The sequence below is a fragment of the Quercus lobata genome, chromosome 7 (genome assembly GCF_001633185.2).
Source record: "Quercus lobata isolate SW786 chromosome 7, ValleyOak3.0 Primary Assembly, whole genome shotgun sequence".
Classification (NCBI taxonomy): Eukaryota; Viridiplantae; Streptophyta; class Magnoliopsida; order Fagales; family Fagaceae; genus Quercus; species Quercus lobata.
This window is the reverse complement of record NC_044910.1, coordinates 24,404,429-24,424,143: the sequence shown is the minus strand read 5'-3', so window position 1 is coordinate 24,424,143 and position 19,715 is coordinate 24,404,429. Positions and strand designations below refer to the sequence as shown.

The 19,715-nt window shown below is 34.0% G+C and overlaps 2 protein-coding genes across 2 annotated transcripts; one reads left to right on the top strand and one right to left on the bottom strand.

Annotated features, from left to right (window-relative positions):
* Positions 1 to 9,950: 9,950 nt before the first annotated feature.
* On the top strand, positions 9,951 to 13,394 carry LOC115953958 (gamma-tubulin complex component 3-like). The gene is made up of 3 exons (XM_031071794.1): positions 9,951 to 12,471; positions 12,581 to 13,036; positions 13,139 to 13,394. The coding sequence occupies exons 1-2, from the start codon at positions 10,229 to 10,231 to the stop codon at positions 12,873 to 12,875; spliced, it is 2,538 nt and encodes an 845-aa protein (XP_030927654.1). The 5' UTR covers positions 9,951 to 10,228; the 3' UTR covers positions 12,876 to 13,036; positions 13,139 to 13,394.
* Positions 13,395 to 17,184: 3,790 nt separating this feature from the next.
* On the bottom strand, positions 17,185 to 18,647 carry LOC115953923 (ubiquitin fusion degradation protein 1 homolog). Its single transcript, XM_031071751.1, has one exon. It carries the CDS (start codon positions 18,555 to 18,557, stop codon positions 17,259 to 17,261), a length of 1,299 nt encoding a protein of 432 aa, XP_030927611.1. The 5' UTR covers positions 18,558 to 18,647; the 3' UTR covers positions 17,185 to 17,258.
* Positions 18,648 to 19,715: the final 1,068 nt, after the last annotated feature.

The following is a 19,715-nucleotide window of genomic DNA, read 5'->3' as shown; positions in this document are numbered from 1 at the left end:
TCCGACCGTGGACCACTGACTCTTACCGCACGCAACGTTTGAAATTTTAGGATTCTTTTTTTGTTTTTTTTTTTTTGTTTGTTTGTTTTCTTTATTGAGACCGTTGACGTTTTTAATTTCTTTTCTAGAATGAATAATAATGATCCAGCTCTTCTTCATACGTGTAGATTAACAAGGACAAGTCGCTGTGATTTTCAGCCACGTTGACGTTTCATTGTTTGCATTTGCATTATTGTACCGCACTGTGAGATTTCTACCAATGAGAATGCCCTCCATTTAAAGTTTTGATTATTTTGGTGTATTTCATATTTAACATTAAATTTTACAAATTTAAAGTTGCATAGATTGTTGTTTCAAATTCAAAGTTGCATAGATTGTTGGGTTCAGAAAATACCTTCCACCCCTAACTATCATAAAAAATCAAAAATCAAAAATCAAAACCGTGAAATAGATATAACTTGAAATAAAGATCATCCAAGTTTTTTTTTTTTCCTAAAAATTTTTTTTTTGAATTAACTAAAAACCTGCATTGGCTTGTGTTTTTGGGCATGTTTGTTAGTGTTGTTTAAACAACAGTTTTCATAGTTTAAATAAAACAACACGTATTTTTATAATATTTTTTCACTCACACGTATTTTCACAATACTTAAACAACGTTACTAGAATAATGTTATTAAACAAACTCTTAAAAACTTGAGAAACGTGTTTTTAAGAATGAAAACTATTTAAAAATGTATTTTATTATGAACAAAGATCAATATATATTTATATTGAGTGTGAATTTTGAAAATCTAACCGTTAGATTGCATGTTCTTATTACATCCATAATGTTTACAAAATTTCAAGAAAATAAAAGGTCAATTACTATGTCATCAAATAAATGTTATAATTTCAAGTTTTTGTAATCTAAAGTTGTATATAAAAAATAAATTAATTGATCAAAAGGTAAATAATATCCGATTTAATATGTATGTTAAGAACATAAGAAACATGAAATTTAACGGTTAGATTTTCAAAATTCACACCCAAAAAAGAAATATATGAGAAGTTTGAAGAATTTCTCCCCAAACTAGTTTGGAAAGAAACTTTGTTCTTCTGTTATTTTCAAAGTAAAAAATATTTTTAAGTAAAGTAAGAGAAGCCTAATAGAAACTCACATAATTAGAGCAGGAAAAGTTGTCTCATTGTTTTGGGAAGAAAGAAAGGAAAAAAAAAATGAAAAAGAACAAGGGAAAGCCATGAGGATTCAAATTGGAATGCTTTTATTTATAATCTCTCATTGACTTTCATGCAATTGAAATTATTGTTATTAATCTTTGAAAAATGTATATAATTTCTTAATTTCTCACTTGTGGGGTTTAGAGTTGACAAATTCCATCATGATGTAACTGTTAAATCTGTCTGGAATAAGTTAATACAAGTTACATTATGTTCAAGAGCAATAGGCAAGAAGCAACTCAAGAAAATCAATATGTATAGGGCTCAACTGCTCTTCGATCAATCGAGGCTCAATCGTTCAAAAATTGAGCTTAATGTCTCTTAATTCCTGAAGTTAGCTTTGCCAACTTTATTGACCTAACATATATAAGGCAATGTTATTACTCGACTTAAAAAGGTTGGAGAGGCACTTTGCCGTGAACATTAATGAAATACCATCCAAGCCTATTTTCATAAATCCCATTGGTACATATTGAGAGATATTCAATACAGTTTTAGTGTAACAAAGTGAACAAGTTGAAATCAGAGAAGCCCAGTCATTACTGTACTCAATCAAATCTTTAGGAGGTTTTTGGAGTGGATCAAAGGTTCCAATCGTGAATTGTGGATGCCTCTTCCATGAATAGTTTAAATATTTTAAAATTGTAGAATGTTTCTACAAAAAAATCCATCCATCGGGTAGAATTTAGGATTAAATGTTTTAGTCTAAGTTGTGAACTTCTCTTGTTATGGTGGATTGCTTATTTGGGGTACATTACCCCTATAGATTCATTGTAGCTTTTCTCATGTGAACATTTTCCTTGAGTTCTTCTCTTCACCACCATATCAACTATTTTTAGCATATTGTTGTTATTGCTTTGCAATTAGTGACTAACTGTGTTTAATGTTTTAATTGTTAAAACCTAATTAACAATTGACAATTGTTAATTAGGTAAATAAACAATTGACATAGTTAGACTTTTAAGTAAATAATCCATTGCGAAATATAGTCGGGGCCTAGACAATATGACTCTTTTTTTTTTTTTAAAGAAGAAGAGAAGAAAATAAGTAACGAAAGCTTGCTCTTCAAATCATGGTTTTCAGACCCAGACTGTTCAAAGAACCAGAAAATGGAGAAGTTCAAGATTTTAAAGGTCAAACTGAAGTTCGACTGAGGTAGAACTGTGATGATGTCATAATTAATTAAAATACAAATAAAGGTATATTAAATATATAAATATTAGCATAATTGACTAAAAATAATTGAAACAAAATTTATAATAAAATTTCATGATATTATAAGGTTAATAGAAAATAGTAGAACATAATAAGCATGAAAAAAAATTATATAATAGTCCATCAAGTCTAAATCATTTAAATTAAATAAAAAAATAACTTTTAATTATTTTAGTTATTTCCCATGTAAATGCATTATTCTTAAATTGCAAGTAAATTTATCAAAGAAAACAAATTTAGAAATAATTAATAAATTGAAAGAGAGGCAATAAAATTAAGTTGAAAAATTATAAATCACATAAGTTTATAATAAATATAATAATACTTCATATTTGTTCACAAGGAACTTAAGTGGTGCATTGGTCATAGCACTGAAGGTCTCAAGTTCTACACCTCACAGCTCCTTATTCTCTATTTTTAAAATTTAAGTCAAATCTTTGACCCAGTCGAACCGACTCACGATTTTTGCAGTTTTCTAGGTCAAACCCCAGTTCAAGAGGTTTTCTCTAATTATTAAAATGACCAATTTTTACATTTAAAAAACCGGTTTTGTGATTAGTTCACGGTTAACCCAATCGGGCCGACTGGTCCGCTCCGAGTCTGAGAACATTGCTTCAAATGACTAATGGGTTAGTTTAGTCGTCTTCACAATTTTTTACATACTTTCGCTTGTATATGAGGGTTTGATAAAAATGGATTAAAAATGTTCTTTAAAATGTATGGGGAAAAAGTAAATTAAGCTAATGACAAATTTCACAAAAATATCAAAAGTGATAAATTCTTGATTTGCCTAGCAAAAAAGAAATTGCATCAAAAAAATCTTTGGGTAATAAATTGAATATAATGCTTGCCCTTAATTATTTTAAATCCGTAAATAAGCAAATCATTTATAGATTTATGGATTTTTTAAATCCAAAATTATTGTTAACATCATATAAGCAATTCAACTCAACACAAAATCATTTTCTTAATAAAAAAATTAAAAAAAAAAAAAAAAAAAAAAAAACTCACCACAAAACCAAATTCAATTGGTGTCTTGGTCTTATGATAAATAACATTCATTAGAAATGAACGTCATAAGTTGAAACTATATTTTACCAAAAAAAAAAAAAATCCTCTACAGAAAATGTTTATCATGCGTTTAGGTGCATCATTTGTAGTTGGAATTTGATGTTAAGTAAGGATTTAAAATTCTACTCATACAAATACTGAGTTTGACTGAACTTGATGTGGAAATTTAAAATTTCCCATGAATTTTAAAATTATGATTTAGTGATGACCAATCTTGACCCTAGATTCCTTCAAAATAGTTCATTAAAAAAAAAAAAAAAAAGGTTCCTTTAAAATATGTGGACCCAATTTCTATGAGAGTGCGGCTTGTGTCCAGTGAAAACTTTCACTGGACAAGCCCTTTGCTCCCTATGAGAAGGGTGTGAGTGTCTGCAAGAGTAAGGCTGTGTTTGGTTGCCGTAAAACGTTTTCCGGAAAATACATATTTTCCGGAAATGCTAATTTCCGGAAAATGAAAATATTTTTGTGTGTTTGGTTGTATTTCAAAAAATTTTCCGGAAAATATTTTCTAGTGTTTGGAAAAGAAGGAGGAAAACACAAAACCCAGAAAACACAAAAGCCACAACCCAGAAAAATCGCGATCTCGCCGTCGCGAGATCGCGATCAACGGCGCGGTCTCGCCGTCGCGAGATCGCGATCAACGGCGCGGTCTCGCGACGGCGCGATCTCGCGTTCGCGATCTCGCGGTCGACGCTTCGCGAGATCGCGCCGTCGATCGCGATCTCGATCCGGCGCGATCTCGCGAAGGCGAGATCGCGATCGACGGCGCGATCTCGCGAACAACGCTTCGCGAGATCGCGCCGTCGATCGCGATCTCGATCCGACGCGATCTCTCTTTTTCCGGATTTGGCTGTGCTCGTCGATCGCGATCGTCGATCGCGTCGCTCGATCGACGCTCGCGATCGTCCACCTCGCCGCTCGTCGGCGCGGTGCGATCGTCGGACGAGCGGCGCGATCGTCGATCGCGCCGCTCGTCGGCGCGATCGTCCCTCTCTCTCTCTGATCTGGGCTCTCTTTTCTCTCTCTCTCTCTCTCTCTCTCTCTTTTTCCGGATTTCATTTGAAGTGAAAATGAAGACAGAATTCATTTTCCGTGGTCAAGGCTTCAAATTTCGGTCAACCGGAATTCGATTTCCGGAAAATAACATTTTCCGTCACAGCCAAACGCTCCATTTTCCGGAAATTGATTTCCGGAATTCGTTTGAAGTCGAATCAAACGCACCCTAAATGGCCTTTTTCCCCCCTTTTGGAGATTAAATGCCTTATTTATATATTATTTGTTAGACAATTTTTTTTTTCTTATGAGAAAATGTTGGACAAAGTATTTAACCAAAATAGTTTGGAAGAATCTCATTTAATCTTAAAAAACATCTATGTATATTATTAAACAATTCATTGGTTTGAAGATAAAATTTGTCCTTTTTATTACTTTTTTCCACTTTTCCTTTTTATATATTAACGGTAGTACACGTGTTATTAAAACATGGCGAGTGTTGTTCCTCATAGTATTTAAACTACACATTATATTAGCATGTTAGTTTTGTGATCAAATTTGTGCTCTTGTGCCCCCCTTCTTAATAATAAGGGGACTGTCATCACTTTCTTTTTTCATTTAAATAAAGAGCGTGTGTTCTCAAAAAAAAAAAAAGAGAGAGAGAAAGCGTGTGTATACATATATTGGAAACATTAAGAAGTGCAATTTGAACTACAAACTCTTAGTACATATTCTTTGTTTTTAAGTATGATCTCTTTTGATAAAATTTGATATAGGGTAAACGATGGTATCTCCATTCTTAGGAGGTATATGGTGCATCCAGTGGCGGCTCTACATGCAAGATAGAGTGTCATGGGACACTTTGACTTGTAGAAAAATTTATATATACATTTGCAAAAAAAATATTATATGCTAAACTAACTTATTGTAACTATCTTAATAAAAATGTTGAACACCTTAACTTGAGAATTACAAAAATTTGGATTCAACAAAAATAAGAACATTTACAATATTGTCACAATAATTTCATAACAAATCTTTTTTTTTTTTTTTGAAAATCAATTTCACAACAAATCAAATGTAGTAAGCTGTTACTATTTTTAATTTGGGCTCAATACTAATATTATTTTTTATCCACCAATAAAATTTTTTTGCATAAAATTTATTGTAAAAATTTGGTAAATATAGCATTATTCTAAAATTAATTCTGCCCCAGGCAGAATATTTAGTCCCTTTTTTGTAAAAAAGGTTTAATAACAACAATAAATATTAGCCCAAATAATAACAAACATAAACCAAACAAAAACATGACAAGACCAAACAATAACAAGTGAGCAAATTATTCAATAAAAAGCCTATTATAAAACAAAAGGATAAAAATCGCTAATCATTCAAATTTGTAACTTGTTCAACTTATTCAATAAAAATAATTTTTAATTTCATTTTTTTCTTAAAAAATGGTATTGAGAAAAATGTTGTGGTTGTGAATTATCCTTGATGATGACAACTGTTATACTCTTTTTGGTTTTGTAGTCGCAATAATATTACTCTCCTTAGCAACTCGACTCGTAGTTATAGCAAATATATAAGTTATTGCTTTATAGATTCTCAAAAAAAAAAAAAAAATTATTGCTTTATTAAATTTTGTATAATTTAAATATTTTTAGTGACCACCTTACAAAAATTTCTAAAGCCGCCACTAGGTGTATCAAGCATATGTAACATCCCCTTGTAAGGGAAACCTTATCCTTGCTACACTATATGCTTTTTCCTCTATTCTTAAAATAGAGAAGGCCTAAAGACACCATCAAACTTGTTTCGCCCTGGACGACAAAGTCTTTTGCACGGACACATCTGGTTACAAGTTTAAAACTAGTTAAAAGTCATAGTTGCATTGCCCCCTTTTCCTAGTGTCATCTAAAAGAGTACAAAATGTGCAATTAAATTGAATTACACTGTTGGAGTAGCCCTGTGCACAAGTCATTAGATCATTCATATCAAATTTCTTTAAAAAAATTAGTCTTTAGCAACTCAAAAATGTATTTTATCTATTTTAATGACTCATTTTACAATATACCAAATATCAAAGTTTCTATTTTTACATTCATCCCATTAAAATAATATAAACAACTTATTAAAATAAAATAAAACTTCCCCACAAAACCTAGCCACTACAGCCACGCGTGTTCCCTTGAATAAAAATTAGTTTTTGTTTTGACTTTAAGCTATAGAGAGCTGCTATTTGTAACTCAAATTCAAATTTTTTAAGTTTGCCTTCTTTGCTGCAAAACATGTTTTTCCGGTATTAGTTGCTAAATTGACTTTTTAATCAATTTAGCATCCTTACTGCGGATGCTCTAAGGGTGTGTTTGGCTGGGGTGAAAATAGGGAGGATGAAAAATAGGAAGAAAAAAATAGGGTGGAAAATGTTGTTTTCCACTGTTTGGTTGAGAAAAGAAAATAGGAGAGACAGAAAATAGGGAAGAAAGTTTTCCCTCCTAGGCCCACTTTTTTTATCCTCCCAGATTGAGAGGAAAATGAGGAGGGAAAAATAATGAGAAATGCATTTTATACAAATACCCCTATTTTATTACACTCACCTACCCCTCCCACTTTACCACTATTATATAACAAGGACATAATAGTCAATTCATATAAAATACATTTTCCATCCTCCCCTTTTTCTCTCCAACCAAACAAAAAGTTTTCCACCCTCTCACTTTTCCACTCCTCCAACCAAACACACATAAGGAAAACCAAATCTTTTTTATCCTCCCACTAATTTTCCATCCTCTCACTTTTCCACTCCTTCAACCAAACGGACCCTAAAGATTGTGGCTTCTATCTTACCATACACCCATGTGTTAATTTGGGACCATACAAATTGTTGCTTTATCACAGTTATAAATCTAGTTTGTAAATCTCTATATACCGGTTGCTAATCTTTGTGATTTGCATTGTATTAGTTTTGTATCTGAAATTGACATATAGATGTAATTATATATAAGGTTGACAATGTTTGGCACAACCCCTGAACATGACACATTTATTTGCAAGGTAGTGTATAGTGTAAATGGGTTTATGTCAAAACAGGTCGACTTGCTTTGATATGATTAATAATTGGATTAATTCCATAATGATATGCTTAACCCGCAATCAATCTGAAATGAGCTAGTTCATTAAAATAAATGTCATTTTATCCAACGTGAATTTGAATATTTAATATAAAATTGAGTGATTAAAAGAATTTTAATGATCGTGTAGATATTCTTCATTGAAACTCTAAAATTCCTAACTTTTTTACCAGATGTTGCTTTCACACTTGCTTGTTGCTCGTGAAATGAATCAATTTAAGTGTTGCAAGCCTCGTGAACTTTGCTGTAAGGTTTCCTTTTGTTTAATGCACGTTTTCTCTGGTATCAAAAAAAAGAAGTGTTGCAAGCCTTCTTGTTAATCGCTGCAACTCTTTGGTGGTCTTGGGTTGTGTACTTATGTCTATATAACAACTTGTAATCTTTTCGAGGTTGGCCTTGATCTCTCTCTCCGAAACCATAAATATGAGAAATTACATGATAAGACCCTAGAGACAAACTTAGAAGGTTTAAGCTTCATAGATACCTCCTCAATACATCAAACGCATTCTCCAAATGGCAATGTTGCTCAGTCTTCTAACTCTTAACTGAGATATCATGTACTTGTTGGACTTCTATATTCTTCCCAATCATAGTTATCAAAATTGAACCGAGTATAAAAAATAAAAATAGTGGGACTTTTTTTTGATAACTATGATTGGGACTTGTGAAGAGCAAACGAAATCAAAATAATATAGAAATTATGGAATCTGAAATTCAAATCCTGTGCAATTATTGTTGCGTGCGATTACTATGTTGGTGTGGGATGTAAAAGTTTAAAAGTTAAAAAAAAAAAAAAAAAAAAGAAGTAAAAAGTTGAAAAGTTAAATTTATTTTCTAATCCAAAGATTTAGATTAAAAGTGGATTTTTTTTTGAGTTACCTTTTAATCTCAGTCATCAATAAATCTGGATCCAAAATTAATATTTACCCAGACATTACTACTGACTAACTCAAACACTTCCATTTGATAATTGATATCATGTAATCAAGTTTCAAAATTATGATTATAAATTGGATAAAAAGAATAATATTGATAGTTGCTTATATTATTCTTTTTTTTTTTTTTTTTTTTTGAGAAGATGCTTATATTATTCAATGTGAAAGAAATTATATACGTTGTTTTCACACTTATCAACTTTATCAACCAAATCTTATCGTAAAATATTGCTCTTCTTTACAAGGAAAGAAAATGAGGTTCCAACTCTTCCCCCCTTGTTAATTGTTATAACTTATAACCATCAAGCCATATCAAAAAAGAATTCAAGTTCTCAACCACCCATGGTCCGGTTTATTGGATTCCCTTGCCATTCTATCCAAAATCTTCCTTTCCATGGTGGCTTATACCGTCGTGTGTGTGTTTTTTGAAATGGGTACCATCAAATCATATTAAAAAAAGAATTCAAGTGCTCAACCACCCATGGTTCGGTTTATTGGATTCCTTTGCCAAGAATGCCAAAATATTCCTCCCCATGGTGGCTTATACAATAGTATGTGTGTGTTTTGAAAGAGGTAGATATTGCAGGAGGAGGAGATGTGGAGTTTGAATAACATATATGAGAAATCACAAAAGATATCATTATCATTAGACTATTATCATAGTATCTATCCAAATATCCTATGCATCTATGTATTTAGTTTTAATTTTTTTAGATAAGTAGATAGTGGGGGAGAGGGAAGATGGGTTCAAATTATTTACAAAGGGAAAAAAAAAAAAAAACACAAGCATTATGAAGGATGCTATTACACATGAAAGTTAAGTACTATTTACATTGTTATATATCCAATAAAAAATGATTTTTTTCCCTAAATATATAGTATGACAATTATGATAGTTATTAATAGGTATTTATAATGATTGTGTTTGTATATAAAACCACAATAACGCCCCTTTTTTTAACTATTGGTGGGAAAAAAATTTTTAAATAGATGAAGAATGTGTAAATTTGGTCTTCTTAATACAACACTGAAGTTTTTGGAGAAGAAAAAGTTAAGGGATACTACCACAACTGCAACAACATAAAAAGTTCAAGGGTCTTAATACATTTTATTTTTAAAATAAATTTTAGATTGATTTTCTACTTATTAATATTCATATTATAAATTAAAGTTTTCCTTCATACAATAATTTGAAATAATAAGAAACATTAATAATGCTTTAGTTATGAAATAATAAGAAAATGGTTTTTATATATTCAAATTTTTTTTCTTTAAAATATCCTTGAAAATGCTCAACTTGCCAATTGATAATCATGTCGTATAGAGTATAGAGTAAAAGAGACCTGGTCGTTGGAATATCAATTTCAATTGCAAGTTTGCAACAGCAGCTGCACCTGAATGTTGTGCTCACACTCACCAGACTCATAGCAAAAGCAGTGTGTAGTGTTAGTGTACCCTTTATCAACAAAAATCCCCAATTTCAAAAAGTACTCTCTCATTTCCGCGCCCACATAAAATAAACACAAAAACAAAGGCACAAAGTAAAAACCCTTCTCGTTCATCAAAAAAAGTAAAAACCCTTCTCACTCGCTCACAAGATTTGAAAAGAAAAAAACGACAACGACAAATTTTCACCATTTTCTTGAAAACCCATTTGCAGCAATGGAAGAAGAAGACCATCAAAAAGTGTCAGATCTGATAAAAGAGCTGGTCCTTCGCTTACTTTCCCAAAACCCCACCTCCGATTCCCAACCCATTGACCCAAACTCCACCGATTTCGCCAACTCTCTTCGCTACGCATTTCGCATTCTCTCCAGCCGAATGACACCTTCCATTGCTCCTGACGCCGCCGCCATTGCTGAGTCCATCAAGCGCCGTCTCGCCACTCAAGGTAAGTCCTCTGAAGCCCTCACTTTCGCTGACCTTTACTCCAAATTCGCTTCAAAGACTGGACCCGGTAGTGTTAATAACAAATGGGCTGTCCTTTATTTGCTCAAAATCATTGCCCATGATAAGAATTCCGCGAGAACCCAGTTGTTGGATTCTTCGGTTTTATTGCCTAATTTGTCTGATTCGAGGGTTTCAAGCAGAAAACAAAACGGTTGGGAAAATGGGGTTTTGTTGGTTTCTAAAGACCCCGAAAATCGGCGTGAAATTGCGTTTAGGGAGTTTGTGAACTTCGTTAAAGAAGAGAATGAGGTTCGTGAAGAGGTTTTGGTGAGGGATGTGTTGTATGCTTGTCAAGGGATTGATGGGAAGTATGTGAAATTTGATAAAACTGCTGATGGGTATGTTTTGTCTGATTTAGTTAAGGCTCCTAGAGCAACCCGGATTATGGTCCGGAAGCTTTGTGAATTGGGTTGGTTGTTTAGGAAGGTTAAAGGGTATATTTCGGAGAGTATGGATCGGTTTCCAGCTGAGGATGTGGGAACTGTAGGGCAGGCCTTTTGTGCCGCATTGCAAGATGAGCTTTCGGATTACTATAAGTTGTTGGCAGTGCTCGAAGCACAGTCGATGAATCCTATTCCATTGGTTTCTGAGAAGGTGAGCTCTGAGAATTATCTTTCGTTGAGGAGGTTGTCGGTATGGTTTGCTGAGCCGATGGTGAAAATGAGGTTGATGGCTGTTTTGGTTGACAAGTGTAGGGTTTTGAGGGGTGGGGCAATGGCTGGGGCTATTCATTTGCATGCCCAGCATGGTGATCCGCTGGTTCACGAGTTCATGAGGCGTTTGCTCCGGCGGGTTTGTTCTCCACTTTTTGAGATGGTGAGGAGTTGGGTTTTGGAAGGGGAGTTGGAGGATATTTTTGCTGAATTTTTTGTTGTGGGTCAGCCGGTGAAAGCGGAGTCTCTTTGGAGAGATGGTTACAGGCTCCATGCTGGGATGCTCCCATCTTTTATTTCACAATCTCTTGCTCAGCGCATTTTAAGGACTGGTAAGTCAATCAATTTTCTTCGTGTTTGTTGTGAGGATCGCGGTTGGGCTGATACTGCAACAGAAGCTGCTGCTGCTGCTGGGACCACAACAAGAAGAGGGAGCTTGGGATATGGTGAAACCGATGCCCTTGAGTCTTTGGTTGATGAAGCAGCAAAGAGGATTGATAAGCATTTATTGGATGTTATGCACATACAGTACAAGTTCAAAGAACATTGTCTTGCAATCAAGCGGTATTTACTGCTTGGACAAGGTGATTTTGTTCAGTATCTAATGGATATTGTTGGGCCAGAACTTTCAGAGCCTGCTAACACCATTAGCACTTTTAAATTAGCTGGGTTGCTTGAAACTGCAATTCGGTCTTCAAATGCTCAATATGATGACCCAGACATATTGGATAGGTTGAGAGTTAAGATGATGCCACATGGAACTGGAGATAGAGGCTGGGATGTATTCTCATTGGAATATGATGCAAGAGTTCCACTAGATACTGTGTTTACGGAGTCTGTTATGGCAAGGTACTTAAAAATTTTCAATTTTCTGTGGAAGCTTAGGCGGGTGGAGCATGGGCTTATTGGTGCATGGAAGACGATGAAACCAAATTGTATTACTTCTCATTCTTTTAATAAGCTGCAACAGGCAGTTAAGTTGCAGTTGCTTTCAACATTGAGGCGATGTCAGGTTCTTTGGGTTGACATGAATCATTTTGTAACAAACTTGCAGTATTATATTATGTTTGAAGTCTTGGAGGTGTCATGGTCGAATTTTTTGAGTGAAATGGAAGTAGCAAAGGATCTTGACGATCTACTTGCTGCACATGAGAAGTACCTACATTCAATTGTAGAGAAATCCCTCCTTGGAGAACGTTCCCAGACCCTTTGCAAGTCACTCTTTGTCTTGTTTGATCTTATATTGCGCTTCCGAAGTCATGCTGATCGGTTATATGAAGGGATTCATGAGTTGCAAGCAAGGTATTGATCTTTCTGTATCATTGTTGTTATATTTGTAGACAAAATGATTAATAACTAAAGAATTTCATTTGATTAAGCTGGTATAAGTTGGATCACATCTTTTTTGCAGAACTATGGAATCCTCTTTGCCCTCTCGAGACAAGAGCAAATCACGGAGGCAATTAGGTGATAAATCTTCAGACCCTGGGTCCTGGATAGGTGAGGGCAGGAAGGCCCTAACACAACGTGCTGGTGAATTTCTTCGCAATATGGGACTAGATTTGGATGCAATAGCGAAGGAATATTCATCACTGCTTGAGGGCTTCATTTCTCAGTTGCCTGTGCAGCAACATGTTGATCTAAAGTTCCTCCTGTTCCGGCTTGACTTCACCGAATTTTATACCCGGTCGGGTCCTAGTTTATAGGAAAAAATTTGATGCATTTGAGTTCAAGGAAAGTTTCTACTGTCAAGGCATTAATAATGTGCTTCAATTTGCTAACGACTCCCAGCCATATCACTGAACAATTATGCAGGGGCTGGCTGACATCAGGATGTACCAGTTTGTATATAATTTCTTGAACTTAGGTATGGAAACACTTAGCTCCTTTTTATTATGTAATTGTGTGTGTGACTGCAGTTTAAAAATATTTGTTGGGGGTTCTGATACAGGTATATCTTACTTTTCAGATGGTGTTTCTTTTTTCTGATGGCTTGTGTGGAGGTTTAAATTGACTTGAAGGTATTTTGCTAATATTAGACCAGGGTGTGAAATGTGGTAGTGTTCACGTTTTGTATCTGATATCTGAATGATTTTCTTTTGGTATTTTCTTGCGGCTTTTGTAAGCGTTCCATCCTGAGCTTGTATATTTGTACCATAATTTTTCTATTGGTTGAATGATAAGCAATGTCTGCTATCTAATGTTTCACATGTTCATTTCTTCTATTCAATTACTTTTTCTTCTTGTTCCTGTTGTTATGCTGTGTAGGGGAATTCATTTACTAGTAGATTTTGTCAGTCAAGGACTTGCTAGGTAAGTTCTGTGCATTTTTATGTGTGAATCCATGAGTCTTGGAGGAGAAATAACATTTTATTAGGTAGAGTATTTTCTGGATTTATTAAGGATGGAAATGGGGCAGGTTTTTTTGTGGGAACCTTATTCCCCACCTGTCCCATCCCATCAAGCCTGCTCCTACCCCCACCCTATGAGGGATTCAAAGAGAGAGAGAGAGAGAGAGAGAGGTGATTGCATGATGTAGGATAGATTTGGAAGTCTATCTAAATGTGTATATGTGTATGTGATGGGTTTAGGGTTAGGAGAATTTGTTGATTGAGGGTTTAGAGTTGTTGAAGAAAGTGTTAGGTCTCAAACTGGACTAGAGTTTGATAAGATGGGGGAAAAGGCAAGAATACTATTTCTTGAAGCTGACAAGTTGCTAGAAAATTTTGGATAGCGATGGTGTTTAGGAATAAAGGAGTGGTTTGATGAGTTATTTGGTGGCCATTTACGAGAGAAAGTGCATGGGGTTTTAAGCTTTTGATTGGTAAGGGAAATGGTTTGATTTAGGGTTATAAGAAAGAAGGAATGGAGATAATTTTATGATGTTCATGGACTACTCAAATGGTACCGTGAGAAAGTGAAGAAAAAAAAGAAAAAAAAATAGGGAGGAGAAAGTTCACATTAGGGACTAGATCTTTCTTGTAGTAGAAGTATTAGGACCAGGGGTGTATAGGTCATCAATATCACTGACCAAAGCCGATGTCACCAAGCTGCACTGCCTACTTTAGGCAGTCACTGACATAATTTAAAACTATTTAAATTTACTCCAATTGGACTTCACACATTTGACCCAATAAAATAAATCTTAAGTGGACAAAATTATGAAGTAGCAACAAATGAATCTTTCATATGGTGTAAGCCCTAGAGAAAGAGACTGAAAATAGTGGTTGGTGGTGGTGTGCATCGAGAGGGGGGAGGGGGGGTGGCAGCAATCTGAAAAATAAGGAATGGAGAATAAGAGTTGAGTTTGATTCTTTTAAAATTATATAATGAAAAGATTAAATATTTATTTTTAGAATTAGTATCAAGATACACCTAGTCAATTTGTGTTACTCTTCTTAATATAACATCATTTAATAACTTTTTGTTGGATTAATATTTTATAAATCCTACTGTTGGATTATATGTTCTCTAAGTTCTTAACTCACATTTAATTTTGTGTTAGTCAGGCGTTATTTGCATTTTGATCCATAGACTGATGTTGTGTATATTATTTTAAAGTTGAAAAAACTTTTTAACTTTAAATTATAGTCATTCATCTCAAATCGTCATGATATTTTGTGCATTTTATCTATTTGAGTTAATAGGTAAAATATATTACTACCTTGAGTTTATTACATTTTGTCAATTCTATGTTATGAATCTTTCTGTTAGAAGTTATTATACATTATATTTGAAAAAATGTGTGGTTTACATTAATTAGGCATGCTTTTGTGATTTACACCTAGACTCTAGGAGGTCTATGCGCTAAATTGCACTTGATTCTTTCACCAATACCAATTTAATTATATTTCATTAGCAGGCAATCACATGACCTTAAAATATGGGATTGTTACATATATTGCCCTTCAACTTTGATGTGAAGTGTTAAAATATTCCACCCAGACATTTAGTATATTTTTCAGTAGTCATACCATTGGCTTTGAAGGTTTGGTTTGTCAAAAAAGGGTTAATTGTTCAAATTAAAAGTCCATGGACAGTCCAAAGATTAGATTTGTCAAAACTTCTTAAAATATTCTATCTGGACATTTAGTATATTTTTCAGCAATCTTACCATTGGCTTTGGAGAGGAAGTAGGTGATCTATCTCTCTGCAGGATAGTTAGAAACGCTTTGAAGGGGTGGCTTTCTCTAGACCAGGTAGACCAAAATGTGTCTCCAGTGAACCTAACTGTCTTATTGACTAATGCATGAGATGTGTGAATCTAGCAATTAATTCTTTCGTCATTAATTATCTTCTTGTAATGGTCCCAAATCTTTTGACCATCCAGCATTATGTAGGAGCATACCTCTCTCACTAGACATGAAGTGAGACTGGCTTTTTGGCTATCAATAAGATTCATTGTTATGCTCGGTTGGTTAATAAATTTGCAGGGTTTATTCATGCCCAGTTAAAGACCAGCTTCTCCATGCTGTATGAAAACAGGCTCTACTATATCTTCAGTTTGTTCCACTGAGAACACTTTTAGTTTTCACTTTTCAGTTCATTTTAAAATTCTTATATACTCATCACTGCTTGTATTTCATACCAGCTAGAAGTACAGTCCATTTAAGCTTTGGTTAATTTGCTCTATAACCCGACTATTACTTATTCTCTAAATATTGATACACTGGTATTCAGATTACTTTCGTTTCTTTCTTTTAAAGAAACAAATGTAGTAGTGACTTACGGTTTTACTTTTATTTGGACATATGTTTGTTTATGTAGCTTAGTCTGGGCATGCATGGAGTTATCCAAAAAGAGCTTAGAATTGATCTGCTGCCACTAATTATCATTGTTGTTTAGAAACCTTAACATTAAAAAAATAAAAAATAAAAATAAAGAAAAGAAAAAAAGAGGCTAAAGTGCAAAACAAACTCTTGAAGTTTGGGGATATTTGGATTTTGCATTGTACTTCAATTGGGTAGCACCTCCTACTGTTTTTCAAGATATCTGGGGTTCATATCCCATCTCTTTGTTGTAATTATCAAATTATCAACAACAAAAAAAGCAATCTCACATTGCTAAAATATATATTTTTTTTAACAGAAAGTTTAGAAATTCCATTAATAGATAATGACTTACATCACAGGGATTACATCATCAACCAATACAGAAGAAAACTTTAAAGGCAACTCCTCTAATCACACAGTGAAATCAGAATAAGCATCAGCAGATAAAGCCAAACTCTGGTACCCTATTTCCAGAACTAGCAACCAAACTAAATTGGGAATCTTCCAAAGAAGACATTAATTAAAATCAGAAGTTTTTCCACCAGGACCAGGTGTGCAATAAAGGGCAAAAGAATTGCGACTATGCTGCATAAGTCTGTAAAAGCCAACTTCATCACACTCCATGATGCAATTATGAATACATCCCTAGTAAACCGGATAGCATTGCTCCAGTCAAATACGATTAAAGTTTGGAATTAAATCAGGGTCTCCTTGAACAACAGCCCCACCATAACCTGACCAGCTGAGTCCCTTAATAATAAGTAATAACACCCAAACCAGAAATTCATATTGTGAAAGTTGTGAAACACCAGTTCAACTCACTAAAATCTGAACCATTGCATTCTGAGATCACGTGGTTATGATTTAGCTGTATAAGAAAAGTGGGCACTACAGAACTTTAGTGGATGGGTGACTGATTCCTCAGTACTTGCCTTTCTTCATTCTGTGATGGTTTCTCATACTGTGACCAATCCATTAGTAAAAATTACCCATCTTCAACTAAATTGTTCACCAAAGTTCTTGCAAGATGGGTGTTGAAGTTAGGCAGTTTATCTAAAACAAAAACTGTCATGCTTACGGTCCTATATGAATAATTAACTAATAGCGAAAAAATGTAGTTGGAACTTGGAACATAAACTTGCAAGAGTGATATGGTTTATATGAAAAACGAGATAATAGAATCATTTCCAATTGAGCCAATAATAAACAAAATTTAAGGGGGGAAAAAAGTCTCAAACCTGCTCAATAATTGGTACAACTTGTGAGTTGGTTAGATATAAGTATATAATCTTACTCACATAAATAACTAAGATCAAATCAGTCAGTCAATTTATACTTCTTCCCTGTGAATGGCTGAAACTTTTGTTGATCTTTCTTTGATGTTTCTGCTTGAACAAAATCGTTTGAGATCTTCATTGGCTGGGTCTCATGAGAACCAAACACAATTTTTCCTGCATGATTATGCGAACTGAACTTTGGTTGAGTTGCCATCCTTGTATCTGCAGCACCCAATGGTTGCTCCTTCTCTTCAGATGATAATTCTGGCACAGCTGGTTCAGTAGAATTTGTCCCATCCAAGCGTCTTGCCATTCCCGTAAATGGTATAAACTTCCTTTCCTTATTGGCCTGCTCCCCTTGATCTTTGGCCAATGCATTCTTTGTTGCTGGTTTCTCAGGTTCTTTGTAGTCTAGAGGAGGAGCAAACTCCGCCTCACAATCTGTATCAATAATATTTATAGCAGCAGAAGGCTTGGTCTCTAATATATCAATGTAAAACTTCTTACTGTTGTGGTTGATCATAATAGTATCTCCAATTGTCAGGCAAGAGAAGTTCCTCAATATGTCTTCCAGCATATCTTTCATGCATGGTAGATGAATGAAATCCGTGGTGTGAGGCTGCAACTTCATGTAAGTTCCTTTTTCAAGCCTCACATTCTTCATAATCACAGGGTCACCCTCTTGTAGCTTCATGTTCTCCATCATCCAAGTTGGTAGGTAGACACAATCCTCATTGCCAGTGAACTCCAAAACCCCACAGTGTGAAACTTGACCGGTAGATTGATTTTTGATTTCAAACTGCATAGGGTACTCCACATTCAACCGTAGGAGATGTGTGATAGCTGAAGTTGGCATTATGATCTTGTCACCATTGTCTGGGAGTGACTTTTCAATCTGAGAGAGAGGGTAACAATTGTAAACTTGATCAAATGAGCCTGCTGATGCATCATATTCATCAGCATAATCATCAGAATCAGAGTCATCACTGCTGCTTTCATAGTCTTCTTCTTCAGAAGAAGAATACTCATCAGTGTCATTCCCAGAAGACTTATCAAAGAATTCACCGCCGAGTATTTCACATATTAGTGAAGACTGATCACCATCATCGCTGCTGCTGCTGCTTTCATAGTCTTCTTCTTCAGATGAATCATCAAAGAAGCCTCTGCCGACTAATACATGGAAAGACTGATCACAATTTTCTCTACCTCTTTCGTTGGATTCATCAGAAGACTTATCAGACAAGTCATTACTGCCTTCTTTTTTCAGATGAACGAAGTCAGTGATTTCCTTAGCCTGCTCTCTTTTTTCATCAGATTCTTGAGAAGTATGATCCTCCATGGTTATGGTGATTGAGGAAGGAGGCGTCTCTTTGGCAACAATCTTTCTTTCTTTCTTTCTCTCTTATTCACAAGTCTTTCTTTATTTATTTTTTTGATGAGCGAGTCTTTTGACTTTCTTTATTAGTTCTCAAACTTTTAATGTACTGTTTCTTCTTTTTCACTCTTATATTATATAAAAAAGTAAACAAATCCCCAATTTAACTACCATCATACAAATTCGGAGTAGAGATTAGATGTACTTCCCGGAAAATCCGGTGCTTAAACAGATATTCAATCTTTTATCTGTGGGTCTTTCTTCCATTCTCAAACACCTTTAATTAAGGTTATAGTTACCGATTTGGTTTAGCATCCATTTGCCTACACGGCTCTACCTATTATTATTTGCTAGGTATGAGGTATGAGCCTATCAGGTCAGGTGTGCGTTTTGGGAAGCGCAAATGTTTTGCGTTTCAGCTGTGTTTTTTGTTTTTTTTGAGCCGAAATGTTTGACTTGCACGGTGTGTACTGTTTACAATTCTACCAATTCACTTTTCAACAACTTTTTCATTAAAAATAGGTTTCATAAATTTCATTTTTCAGTAATTTTTTCATTAAAAATAAGTCACACGGTACTATTCACATATTTAAAAATTATTTTGTTACAGTGTTTTTCAGTTTTCAGTTTTCAATTTTCAACTGTATCCAAACGGATCCTAAGTATGAGGTATGAGCCTATCAAGTTAAGTTACTTGCATGATTACCTACTGATTTATTTATTTTAATGTGGAGCTCACTCATAATAATTTTTTTTTTAATTTTTAATTTGGATATTCCTTGATAATAGTTTTTTTTTTTAATTATTTATTCTAGAAAAATGACTTTTGACTAAATTTTTTTTTTAATTTTTAATTTGGATATTCCTTGATAATAGTTTTTTTTTTTAATTATTTATTCTAGAAAAATGACTTTTGACTAATTATGAAATATTCTTCTAAAAAAAATTCATGGCACATCTTTTTTTATATAGACTAGAAGATTAGGAGACCATATAATAGGCATAGCAAGTGAGTCAGCAACGTAATTTTCTTATCGATAATAGTTATAAGAGTATTAAATTGAGGAAAATATTAAAATTAATACTAAAAAAAAAAAATTAAAAAAAAAAAACCATAAGAGG

Bases quoted from the DNA above. Each gene is read 5' to 3' on its own strand.
- LOC115953923 (XM_031071751.1), bottom strand. From the start codon at position 18,557: ATGGAGGATCATACTTCTCAAGAATCTGATGAAAAAAGAGAGCAGGCT.
- LOC115953958 (XM_031071794.1), top strand. From the start codon at position 10,229: ATGGAAGAAGAAGACCATCAAAAAGTGTCAGATCTGATAAAAGAGCTG. The intron at 12,472-12,580 runs GTATTGATCTTT...TCTTTTTTGCAG, and splicing joins ATTCATGAGTTGCAAGCAAG to AACTATGGAATCCTCTTTGC.